At 33.5% G+C, this 13,965-nt stretch overlaps 1 protein-coding gene across 1 annotated transcript in view; it reads right to left on the bottom strand.

Annotated features, from left to right (window-relative positions):
• Positions 1-3,728: 3,728 nt before the first annotated feature.
• Positions 3,729-13,965, bottom strand: part of CDC40 (cell division cycle 40) — a 41,872-nt gene continuing 31,635 nt past the window's right edge. Inside the window, exons 13-15 of the mRNA XM_016161953.2 lie at positions 8,393-8,469; positions 6,793-6,937; positions 3,729-5,785 (exon numbers count right to left, since the gene is read on the bottom strand). Of these exons, the coding sequence (XP_016017439.1) occupies positions 5,608-5,785; positions 6,793-6,937; positions 8,393-8,469 (400 nt within the window). The 3' untranslated portion in view covers positions 3,729-5,607. The remainder of the gene's footprint in view (positions 5,786-6,792; positions 6,938-8,392; positions 8,470-13,965) is intronic.

The raw sequence follows: 13,965 nt of genomic DNA, 5'->3' as shown, positions 1-13,965 counted from the left end.
CATGATTTCTCCCATGAGAGTTAGCTACAGGCTGTTTTACTAAATAAAGGATGAAATAAACACAATCTAGATAGCTGATGTTTCTTTTAAATCACCTAACTCAGAAAGAGCAAGTTGGAAGCCACACAGATTATGACACCAACCTGACAGTTTACAAATATACAATTAAGTGGCATGTAGAGGAGGCAGAATAGTAGGGTCAGAGGAGAAAGATTTTTTAATCCTGCTGCTAACTAGCTGCATGATATCAAGAAAGTTATCACCTTTCTTGGCCTAGTTTCTTACTTAGGTTGGAATCTCTAATTTCCAAGGTTTCTTCTAGCTTGAAAATGTCACTATTCTAAGATTTCTGTTATTAGAGAAGGCTTAGACAGTGGTAGCATAATTTCTTGATTTGTGTGCTATTAAGGGAAGTCTTAGGATAAATTCAGAAGAATCCAAATGATGTACTTATTCAGAAGGAAAAGCTTAGATAAAAGATGGAGCCATTATGATGACTCTCTAGTCATCAAGTGAAGTGCTCTCAGGAGAACAGCACACTTAAACTCCGATGGTTGTCAAAAACGGAATGTTTCAGACTGCATTAGTTTATGCTTTTATGTTTTTAGACCATCCTAACAAAGTGACAATATCTGAAGATATTAGATCAGGTATATATATCTACGGCGATTCTTCTGTTTATATATATATGTGTATACATACGTATTTATATATGTATGTGTATGTAATGTATGTATATGTGCACATGTGTATGCATGTGCACCTGTATGTATGTGTATATAAATATAGTAGCCAGGAAGGAAAAATTTTTAGACACAAAGAACTGAGGAATCCCAGAGGCAGGAATTCAGTATGTCAGGGATGGGTAGAGGCCTGAAGCATAACTTAAGACCTGTTGAAGGAAAGGATTAAGACAGACCCCCTGTAACCCTGAGACCCTTGGATGGCTACCACCTCAGTGGAAGAAGGTCCCTAAAAATCTCCCCCAGCAGAAGGAAGCCCATCCTTGCTGTAGCTCTGGGAGAAAATAAAGGTTTCTCATGAGAATTTGAAACCGCTGCTTGTTTGAGGACTTGGATTTATATTAATCACATGGTGAGGAAAATTATAAACTGAGAAATGAAGATAAAACATTGGTTCTAAGGGGTGATGTCTCAGGGGTATGTAAAACCATTCTGAAGAGACTGTTCAACTCAGGCTACAAAGGATTTCCTCAAAAAAGCAAGACTCACTAAGATAAACTCCTAATAAAAAATTACAGCAAATAAGGAAATGGCCCACGACGAGAGTTAACAGAGGTAACAAACAATGGGATTTCCAGCTCAAGAATGTGAGATAACAGAATAGCAATCATAAAGTAAAATATATATTGTTTAAAAAGAATAAAACCATAATAGACTATATACAAACTATAAGACATTTGAAGAACAGGAAGCTATAAAAAATACAAATAGACTTTCCATAACAGAACGAGTCATGGAATGAGTTTAATGAATTAAACAGATTAGACACAGCAGAATACCGTAAAGTGAGCTAGAAGATAAACCTGAGGAAACTACCCAGAAAAATAGGAGCATTTATATTCTTTACGAATTATTTGAACCTTAGGATACCTTTCAGAAGATGAAGCAGTAGACTATTTGAGCCAGTGTGTCTAAGAAGTTGTACTAGAACTGTATGTGCAATATGGCAGCCATCAGCCCCACGTTGCTACTGAGCACTTAGAATATGGCTAGTGTGACTGAGAAACTGAATTTCACATTATATTAACTTTTAATTACTTTAAAGAAACTTACACTTGATTCAGTTATTATGTATGTTTGGAACTTGGGCATGTAAGTCTACTTTGTATGACACAGATCAAGGATTTGATGAAAATTTAGTGTCTGAATTGAGATGTGCTGTTAAGTGTAAAATATACATCAGATTTCAGATTTAGTATGAGAAAAGGAAAATATTAATTTTAAAAGTAATTGAATGTTGAAATACTTTGGATGTTATGTAAAATATATTATTAAAATTAATATCCTCTGGGTTTCTTAAAAATGTGGCCATTAGAAAATTTAAAATTACATACAAGGCTCAGATATTCTATTAGACAGCACTATACTAGAACACATACTTAAATTGTTTTGAGATCCGAGTCCTTCAGATCTCAAATGCTGATGGTCGGAGTGTGGAGGGTGGGAGCTAAATAGTTAATTTGAAGACAGTTATTGCAATTATAGAAAGCCAAACATGCAAAGGAGTTATCTCTGTCACTAAAAATTAAAACCAGTCTAAGGACTCTGGCTGCAAGTCATGACTTCTTTTTACTTAAGTTCCAGATAATATTGCAATGTTTAGGTTAAGACAGTTGTTTCTACAATTATTAAAGTGACTATGAATATGAAGGTGTACATTTAATATGTGAAATGTATATACATATATTCAACATACATATACACACATGCACATGTGTATATATTTTTGGTTAGCTAAATTTCTGAGTTTACATGCACCGAATAGTGTGGTTTCTGAAATATTTAAGATAAACTCAGACCCTACTTCACTGATTCTCATCCTTAGTGTGCATATAATCTGGGGGACCTTGCTAGAACTGCCAACTTTGACTCAGTGAATAAATATATAACTGTAAAATTCTAATCTGTTGTTAGCTCATTCATTTTATTTACTCATTGAGCAAAGAAAAATCAGTAAGATGAATTTTGAGCCAAGGGCTATGATAGAACCTTCTTTCTATCGATTGGATCTTCTCCTTCTCAGGTCCCTTAGTACTTTGCCTAGTTTATACAGTATTCAATCAGTTATTTTATAATCTACAAATAAAGAGTGCTGCCAATTAAACTATTACACAGCACTGATTTGAAGATGTAGCTCTATTTCGGAGATGTCAAAATGTAAAAACCATGCATCATTGATGAAATACAGTATCAGTGTTCCATAGATCTCACTTTGAGATACAAATTTTACACTACAGAAGGATATATTGACTGGATGCTACTTTATACTTCCTTTCCCCATACCTGGATTCATTATGGCTCCCCCAACCAACCTTTACTTTCTTCTGAATTCTCTACCTCAATAAGTGACACCATCTCCAGGTGATTCTGCTTCAGATGGGTCTCAGTCCACATTCTGAGAAACTGTTCTTCAAGGAGAGTCTCTATAATTGTTGCTATTTCACTGTCAATGTTTTCTTTCAGATAATTTATAAACATGCTAGGGATATCGACCAGCCTCACAATGCATCCACAAGTATCACTCCATATTTTTCTATTTAGAGAAGTGCTTGTTTGATGCTGCTGCCTGTTCCTTATCGTAAAACTGTCTCTTTGTTTAAGAAAAAATAGTCCTAGGTCGTGCTTTAATATTTAAATATTCATTCAATTAAACCTTTAATAAAACTTTTAGGAAGGAAATGTGCACTGGGTCTGAACAAAAAGTCTGCAGTAAAGAAAAGGAGTTAGTTCGTAACCACTTAATTCCAGTAACATCATTGTCTTGAGACTTTTTTATGCTGGAAAAGAAACACATTCATTTGTGTACTTTAAAATGAGTGCCATCATAACTCAGTGCCACCACTAAGTGAGTATGAAATGTGTTAAAGTTAATCTGTATGCTCTGAGGGTAATGTCCTGTATTTTTATTATTTAATTAGAATAAACCCATTAATACACCATACTCACCTCTAAAGCATCATCGCTCCATAAAATCAAAATGACCCATTTAAAATCCATAAATGCTTTAATTTGGTGTCTCAACAGCCTTGAAAGGAGACTAAGAATGAAAATTTTCATAACGCTTTTTACAAAAATGCTTTATTAAAAATATTTTTTTTTAAAAAAAGAGACTTTTATATACAGTTGCTTAGTTTAGAAATAGTAAAAAACACAATAAAATAAACTCAGATTTAGAAATTATGATTTGTAGCGTACATAACACTGGTACTGAATAAGACAGTTTAAATATACGATTAATTCTTTTATTATTAATCAAAATGTGATTAATTTACATTTGTTAAACCCAGTGATTGGGACTAAAGAAAAAGTCTTATCTGAATTCCTTCCTCTTCAGGAAATGGCAGCCACCTTTCCTGGCAAGATACAGAAATGGCAGCAGATAGGAAGTGTATTCTTATTTCTTTGAGTGCCTCTGTGTCCAAAAATATAGCTCTACCACTTTTATTCTGTTTTTCTATTTTCTGCTTTGAAATTTATTAATATGTGGCTAGTTATCTATATCGGGCTCTAAAAAAAAAATGTTTTTAAAATTTTTAAAATGGATGTCCTTAAGGACTGCGGCATGAACTGCATGGGACTCAGAGCTTAGGATATGAACACTCAACATGATTTTGGTCTCCAAATCAGCACTCTGAGAAGCTATGAACCAATCTTTTTAGCATGGTACTGAAATATTTCAAACCATATGCAAACATCTGATACAGATTTGTAATAAAACTGGAGAAATGGCTTGTCAAACTAAAGTGCTGTTAGCTACTACATCTTGATTTCACAATCTGAAGTTAAAAAAATTATTTATGTATTTTTTTAACCAACCAGTCACTGCTTCTCAAACTGGCGAACTCTAGTCATTTTCTTGGATTGTCAATTTTACTCAAAGATTTGGAAAGAAGTTTAAAATTTCCCAATCTTAAAAAGTTCTGTCAAATATATCCACAAGCTAAATCAGAATAATTTTAAAGATAAAACATACAACTTCAAAGAAATTACAAGTTAATATTGTGAACTATGTCCTCATACCCATCTCCTATGAGGAGCATTTCAGCAGTAACATCTGTGAGGCAACAGCATGAGAAACCCTGATTTCAGAAAGTGTAGCCAGGTCCTTACTGACAGTAAACACAAATAAAATTCAAAGTCTCGACTCATTCTCGTGCATTCCATCTTCAAAAATAACATAATTCTCTGATTATAAATAGTCCTGGACTACACTGATCAGGAAGAAAGTCAAGGAAAGAACTCCGGACTGATTTGTATTTTACACTGTTTAATCATTAGAGGAATGCTGCAGTCTGAGAAGATTGCTGGCTTACAACTAAAAATACACAACATGTGTCATAAAAACAGTGGAACTCCTGAACTTGACCCACTGGAAATAAAGGAAGCAGTAACTGCGGGTGGTATCATCCTTCTTTCAGAGTCACATTAAATTCCTGTGACTTACTTCTTTTTTGTTGAAGAGGTAAGTGCAAGGTACCTTTCTTAGTTACTTGTCATTAGTTATATTATGTCCTTTAGAACCCCAAATCCACTAAGAATTCTTTCTTGACTCCAAAAGGGTTCCTTTAAATTTGTCATGGAGGTAAGCCCAAACTGCCTACCAACAGTAACCACTTGTCAAACAGAAAGTCAATGGTCATTCTCTGTATAAATAATATCCATAAAGAACAAAATAGTTGCCAATGAAATTATATGAGCCAAATTGACAAAGTTTCTTTTATAAACAAGGTATCAACTTTATAAGGCCATGTAAGGAAATGATAATTTGTAAATTAAGTTGCCATCCAACACATTTAATAATTAAATATCGTTAAATATGATACTGGATCAAAAATGATCCTAGATAGTTTAAGGATTAATCTCATTAATCCCACAATTTAATGAGACCATCCCAACCACAGGTTATGACTTTAGATGTTTCATGAGGATGCCACACAGCACCTATACACACTTTTTCATGAGCTTTAAACCGACTGTACAGTTTTGTGGTCTTCCAGTCCCAGATGTTTAATTTTCCATTCCCATCTCCTGAAATCACATAGCTACAATGAGAAGAAAAAATAAATTTCAATTATTCGAATACCTTAAATTGGTAAAGTGGACGAGGAACAGAGTTTATCTTTTTTACCTTAATGTAAAAAATCCAATATGAATACACAAAACTCAGTGGGAAGAGCAAGGTAGAACATAAAAGTCTATAATTTTTAAACTTCTACCAAAAACCATCTCCAATGAGCACTATTCTAAGAGTAAAAAATTATTTTTAACTTGGAAGCCTGGGAGCCCCAAGGGTCACAATGAATGCGGTATCACAATTGCTATCCAGACAGTTGGAAACAAATAGGAGAACCAATTTCACACAAAGCCAGCAAACACGTTTAGACCCCTTCTACTGTAGTCCACTCTACCACATTCATAATTACTTTTGGCTCCAACATCTTTTGAATATGCCTAAAACTGACTCACATGTAGGAGTCTAAGGCCCAATTACCAGGCTAAACATACACGGTTACAGGGATTTCTGAATTATTTATACCTATATATTTTAGCTAAGAATGTGGGAATGAATATAGTTTCACTCTTAGAAAGACTCTAGGCTTCATAAATCTAGTATAACCCAAAAATTTTCAGAAGCTGGGTTTCAGATTTCAGCACAGAAAAGCTGTAGTGAAGTTGTTAACTTCAACAATGCAATACAGAATTAATTCTTCTGTGTTCATTCAGTTATAACAATGTAGTGATTACAGTCCTCCAAGCCTTGCTTATTAGAAAAGCAGAGAGAAAATAAGGCATTTCCTATATAGACAGGGATTTGTTATGTGGTTAAAGGGCACAGGACTAAGCAATATAAAGAGATATCCAAGAAAACTTTAAAAATGTAAAAGATAGTTTTTGTAATTATTCTTGCTCCTTTATTTGGCATTTTGACAATCTGCATAGCGCTCATACAATTACATATGTGAAAGTGATACGTAAAGTATTACTATTTATATAACTGTAGCTTATATCATATTTGAATATGAGAATACATGAGAAGATTTAAACTTACCTCATATCTGGTGAAAAGTCCACCTGACAAGCATAACCTGCTACCATATGGCCCTTAAAGATTTTTTTCTTATTTAATCTAAATCTGTTCTGTGCTCCAAAAATCAAGATTTGGTTGTCCATTGACTGGCATGCTAGCCATTTCCCTGTAAATTCAATAAATAAAATATTTTAGAGAAAAATTGAAAATTTAAAAAAGATTTTTTATTTTAAATATATTCAGTCATTAATATTTTGTTCCCAACTACTTTATAATAATAGGAAAATAAATTTATCATATCTATAAAGTATTACAAATTTGTCACCAGCAAGAGGTATTTATAAATATATAGGACTGCAAAATCTATTTATAATTGAGTACTCTTCATCTAAAATTTTTTTTGAATAAGGATATATAGAAATTCTGAGTTTAGCATTAATAGAGCTGAACTGAAATTTTATGAAATGAAAAGTATAGACAATGCAACCATGGGAAGGAAATGTTAATTCTATGTTAATTACAGGAAAAGGAAAGATCAATTTTAGGTGAGGAAACCTAGGATTATTAAACAAAACTATGTGTAAAAAAGATATGATTAGAAGAATTTCAGTAACTGTTGCTGAAAGGCCACACCGCTTTTATCCACCTAGGATTCACCAAAGCCCCTAGAGCTTCTCTCAACCTGTATATTTGCAGACATTATTAAGGGAATGACATGACCAATGCCCACAGTCTGAGCTGGTAAGTGGCCTTGTTAAAGATGGGCACAAGTCTTGTAAAGAATAGTTTAAATATACAGTACATGAAATGCAGATGCAGTGACAAATGTGACAAAGTATATAACATGGTGATTTATCAAAATAGGACCTAGTTAGGTTGTCTTCGCATAAAAATCATATGGCGTTTGACAAAAATGATCGCTGATTTGCCTGTGGCAGACGCTCCAATGGAAGAGCAAACTATTTATTATCTGCTCTTCCTTGCTCTACACTCATAGCAGCCATGTGAGTTAACTGTGGCTTTGATGACAATGTTGCCCAAACATCAGATCCTCCACTTAAATACCCTCATGCAGAGCTATAATTATATCAGTATACTGCCAGCACATCTGCAGTACAAATTACCTTGTACTTAAAAGGCAACGCGTCACGGAACAGAAAGCAGTATTAAATAGATTTACCCTTTTTATTTTTGCCTGAGAAAATGTTTTATAATGAGTTGGTAAGGTGTTCTCATTATGGGGAACCAGACCAAATTTTTCTCTCCCCTAAAAGAAAGAGCTCAAAATAAATCACTAATGAGTTTTTGGACATGATTCTGTTAGAAGGAGATTAAAAAACAAAAAACAAAAAACACCCTGATTCTTAGAAGGAAATCAGATAATTAGTCAACATTAAGTTGTAAATCATTATTTCTTTTATTTTTATTTAAAAAAAAAAAAGAGAGACTGGGAAAAAATATGAAAAAAATACTTATTTCTAATAATGAAGAGATTTCTTTACACAGGTAAGGCATGGCAACAGACTTCCCATAGGAGGGAATGGCCAAGATTCTTTTAAACAGGAACCACACCATGTCTTAACAAGCTCATTTAAAACACACATTCTATCTACGAACTCACCATTTGGAGACAAAGTTACTGCGGGCATAGAGTGCATACTGGGTTCTGCGATATACTTGAAATCCACAGGGATATCCCTAAAAATTAAAAATAGTATATAGAATAAGTAATCTTAAAAAGAATCTCTAGAAGAACTCTCTCTGAAACAAATAGATACTCTTGAAATGATATATTAAATAAACCTTTCAGGAAACTTCCTGGGGGGAGGAAAATCACAAAATGACATTCTATTGCTTAATATACATCTTTTACTTCACAAATGCCTTTCTGTGATAATTATAACAGTGTCAATGATTTAGTTTTTTTTTTTTTAACTCTATTTGATTTAAACTTTGGCTTTTATGTTAAAAAAATAACTTACTAAAAGTTCTTTAATAATGAGCTTATCTAAAAATGTATCACAGTAGGCAGAAGCATGATGTCTGAGGCAAGCCTACAGGGAAACATTCTTATTTTACCTGCCAGTCAACCTTAACTTACTCTGCAAACAGGTGAGAGTAATGCGATGCAAGTGGAGGGTAAACAAAGCTGTAAAGGGATCTGCAAGCAGGTTGAGCTGTTTCCAGATATGATGGTAAGGGAGATTAAGTGCTTGGTACCTGGAAATCTTCTATTTTCAGTTGACATGAAAAATATTCCAAATATGTATGATGCAGGAGAAAAAGCATTATATCAGAAGTTCAAAGGGTCTTTTCATTTTTAATAGTCTCCATGATAAAAATTGCTTTACTAACTCTGAAGGATTTTGGCCCTGTTGCTTTTCATAACAGACCAGAAATGGTTTTTTTATTTTTTACAAAATAATGTGTGGGACATGTAATTTGATGTAATCTCAAAATATAAAGGAGCAATTTTAATTTCAAAACCATGATTCAAGTTCCAAGACTTTTTGATTACATGGAAAATAATAATGACAATGACTTGCGTTTAAGTAAGGATTTTCTCTATCCATCTATGTATCCATCCAGAAGTAGAAGTGAATCATTAGGAAAAAATTCCATCAGGGTCTTGGTTAAAGACAAACATTTTCAGGCATAACCTGGGGAACATTATCATTTATAAAATCGACAACCCTTTACACATTTAAGGTATCAGAATGAACCAAATGTACTGAAAAGAGCCTCAATCTGAAAAAGGTTCAATCGTTTTTCCCTCTCCATATTTATTATTAGTAGCTAAAATAAATACATTTTCTAAATTAAAATACCCATAGTCCGGGTTCATATCAAATTGTTTTATTAAAAGTAAACAAAACAATTTAAACAGATCCTTTATTTCGAGGGATCTTGGTACAATGAGCTCTAGACCTAGACATGAATTTGAACACCCTGTGAGCTTCATTATTGCCAGTAAAAATGTCTACTAGGCACAGTTGTATTTAATAAACACATGCTTTTCTAATTAGAAACTAATATTCAGTATGAGTTGTAACTTATGTCTTGCAAATAATCTTCAGTCTAGAAATGAAATCATTTTTGAAAAAACTCTAATAAAAATCATGAAAATTTAAAACTAAAAGATAAATGGTAATATCAACCTCTAAAATTTTCTTTAAAAAATATTTTAACAAAATAAATAACATTGGGAGAAAACATGTCAATGACGTCTACGAATTTAGCTAATTAGAAAGTTTCCTTTTGTTTGTGTATCATTGTGTTACTCTAAGCAGGTAAAGGATATAAAAGTTTGACAAATAGCACTTGTCTGAAGGTCCTAGAGATGATAATTTTCCTACTGTTGGAGTCACTTCTCATTTCGAGGTGGTCAGGGCCTCCTTTCCTCTCTTAGCTTCATGGTAAGCAAGCTGCCAGTATCACCAGTAACTGATTTCAGGGTCAGTTTCATGTAGTGAAGACAGTTCCAGGGATGCTGAGGTAGTTTTGCTTCTACTTGTCTTTATAGCAAGACTGATCCTCACATTTATTACTTTTTGACTAATCAATCTAGATACAAGTTATCTTCTCTCTCCACCAACCTTTCATTTATCTAACTATCCATCCATATGATTGGAAGCCTCATGTTATCTACAAAGCAAAACCATGGAATAAAAACACAAAGGATAAAGTGAAAAGAATCAAAGCACACCACTACATCAAGTCACAAAGGAAGAGAGAAGAAACAAAGGAACTATACAACAACCAGAAAACAATGAATAAAATGCAACAGTAAATCCATATCTATCAGCAATTACTTTAATGTAAATGGACTAAATTTTCCAAAAGCCATAGAGTGGGCTGAATGGATAAAAATAACAACAACCACCACCACCACCAACTCTATGCTGCCTACAAAAGAACTACTTCACATAGAATGAAAATGAAGGGATAAAGATATTCCATTAAAAAGGAAATCAAAAGAAAGCAGGGATAGCTATTAGTTATATCAGACAAAACAGACTTTAAGCTATATTCATGAATAGAAGGAATTAATAGCATTAAAATGTCTGTATTAGTCAAAGCAATTTACAGAATCGATGTAATACCTGCCAAAATTTGAATGACATGTTTTACAGAAATAGAACAAACAATCCTTAAATTCGTATGGGATCACAAAGGCTCTAAAGCAATCCTGAGAAAGAAGAACAAAGCAGGAGGCATCACATTTCCTAATTTCAAACTATATTACAAGCTATAGTAATTGAAACAGCATGGTATTGGCATAAAAACAGACACAGATCAAATGGAATAGAGAGCCTAGAAAAAAAACCCTTGCATATGTGGTCAATTAATTTTCAACAAAGGAGCCAAGGTTATACAATGGGGAAAGGACAGTCTCTTAAATAATGGTATTTGGAAAACTTGATATCTACATGCAAAAGAATGAAACTGAACTATCTTATACCATACACAGAAATCAATTCAAAATGGATTAAAGACTTGAACATAAGACCTGAAACTATACAACTCCTGGAAAAAACATAGGGGATAAGCTCCCTGACATTGGTCTTGGCAACGACTTTTTGCATCTGACACCTTAAAGACAACAAAAGCAAAAATAAACAAGTGGGACTACCTCACAGTAAAAAGCTGCCATACAGCAAAGGAAATCACTGACAAAATGAAATGGGAGAAAATATCTGCAAACCACATTTCTGATAAGGAGTCAATATCCAAAATATATAAGAAACTAATATAATGAATAGCAAAACAAAAACAAAAACAAACAAACAAAAAAAAACCCCACACATAACCCAATTAAAAAATGTGCAAAAGACCTGAATAGACATTTTCCTACAGAAGACATATAAATGTCCATCAGGTACAGGAAAAAGTGCTCAACATCACCAATCATCAAGGGAATGCAAATCAAAACCACAATGAGACATCAACTTACACTTGCTAAGATTGCTAATATCAAAAAGACAAGCAATAACAAATGTTGGTAAGGATGTGGGGAAAAGAGAACCCTTGTATACAGTTGGTAGAAATGTAAACTGGTATGGCCACTACAGAAACAGTATGAATGTTCCTCAACAAATTAAAAATAGAACTACCATATGATCTATCAATCCTACTTCTGGGTATATATTCAAAGGGAACGAAATCACTCTATCAAAGAGATATTCGTACTTCCATGTTCAATATAGCATTATTCACAATAGCCAAGGTATGGAAACAACCTAAATTATCCATGAATGGATGAATGGATAAAGAAAATGTGATATTTATATACATAACAGCCTTAAAAAATAAGGCGATCTTGCTGTTCGTGACAACACGGATGAACTTGGAGGACATCATACTAAGTGAAATAAGTTGAACAGAGAAAGACAAATAATGCATGCTATCATTTATGTGTGCAGTCTTTAAAGAAAAAAAGTCAAACTCAGAGAAGCGGAGAACAGAATAAGAATGGTGGCTGCCGGGGCCTGAGGGTGTAGGGAAAAAGCCGAGGCTAGTAAAAGGGTAGAACATTTAGTAGTAAGATGAATAGTGGTAAGGCCTGAAGATTTAATGCATAACATGGCAACTATAGTTGATGTTGTATTAATTAACTGAAATTTTCTAAGAGTAGAACCTAAGTGTTCTCATTCCCCGCTACTCCCCAAAAAGGTAAATATGTGGTGATAGATGTGCTAATTAACTCAGTGCGAATACTTTCATAATGTATATGTCTATCAAATCATTATATTATATAGCTTAAATATATTATAATTTATTTGCCAGTTTACCTTAATATAGCTAAAAAAAAAAAAGTCATGTTTGGAATCATTTTGATCTGAAATAAAATGCTTAGTGTACCTGGCACATAGAAAGGGCTCAATAAATGTAACATCATTAATAACTATGACGATAATAATTTCCTTAGATATTCAGTGCACACTACATGCTAGTCACCATGCTGGTGCTGGGGACAGATGGAGAGCAGACAGAGGTCTTTTTCTCCCATGATTAAGACGTTGTCAAGGAAGAGGAATAAATATGCAAGCACTAAAAAATTATGGGAAGCAAAGGGTTTGTGGGATGACAGTGAAGAGACACCTATCCTCATATGAGGATTAGTTAGGAAGGCTTCAGCAGCAAGTGAAGATTCAACCGAAATTTAAAGAATGTCATCATTTATAAAAAAATAGTATTATGCCTCTTAGGAATATTATTTAAGCTCTAAAAAGAAAAAAAAAAAAAAACCCTGCCAATACAACCCCTTAATTAAGTCAAAATATTTTGCTGGCCAATGCTCTAAATTTAGAATACACACAAGTATTCTTAAAGCCCTGTAATTGGTGCTTCATTTAAATATTTCCCAATTTCTTTTATACTGCTCTGCATTTTAAAAAGAAGTGAAAAATGAAGATATAAACATCTGAAGAAACATGTAAAAGTTCAAGTACAATCAAACTGTTAAAGTATCTTAACAAAATAAAGCAAGTATATGGATATTCAATCTCCAGAGTGCTATGTAAATAATCTAAGGTGATTCATATAAAACCTGGTGTCCCTATCAGATTCTCTGCAGGTAACATCATTTTTGAAGATCTTAATTATAAGATGGTCTCAAATCATGGACCTTAAGGATGATGTTAAGACTATAAAAAATATAGCCGACTCTCCCTTTATTGGGGGTAATTTGGAGGGGTGCACCGGTGGTGAGTGTGAGAGAAACTGTAAAATTACATTAAATTTTCAGTTACCTAAATTACCCTGACAACGGTTAGGGACCTCCTCAGCTTCCCAGAGGGACTCAGTTTCAGGAGGAAACTGGCTGTAGTTCAAGGCTTCCCACTTCCTATAGCAGAACAACCTCTGGGGTGGAAAGACATACTTTCTACTTCCTGCAGGGCTGTACCCACGGCTGAGCTATGCTTCATAACAATCAAAACTAGCTGGGTTCCATTCAAACATTCATTTTAACTAGATTATCATGTATTTCTTGAGAAATAAATTGTAAAACATGATCTGTGATACTTAATGAAATTAGCTTTTAGTATTTCTTGACTTTAGTTTTTTTAAATTTTCTCTAGGAAAGGAAATTAACCAATATATTGATTATATTCTACAAGTAAAACATTTGTTTTCTACCATATGGGCTATTAACGGCAGGAAACAAAGGTGATGACAGGGGGAAATTTTCAG

The sequence above is a fragment of the Rousettus aegyptiacus genome, unplaced genomic scaffold (assembly GCF_014176215.1).
Source record: "Rousettus aegyptiacus isolate mRouAeg1 unplaced genomic scaffold, mRouAeg1.p scaffold_m13_p_1, whole genome shotgun sequence".
Classification (NCBI taxonomy): domain Eukaryota; kingdom Metazoa; phylum Chordata; class Mammalia; order Chiroptera; family Pteropodidae; genus Rousettus; species Rousettus aegyptiacus.
This window is presented reverse-complemented; position numbering and strand designations above follow the sequence as displayed.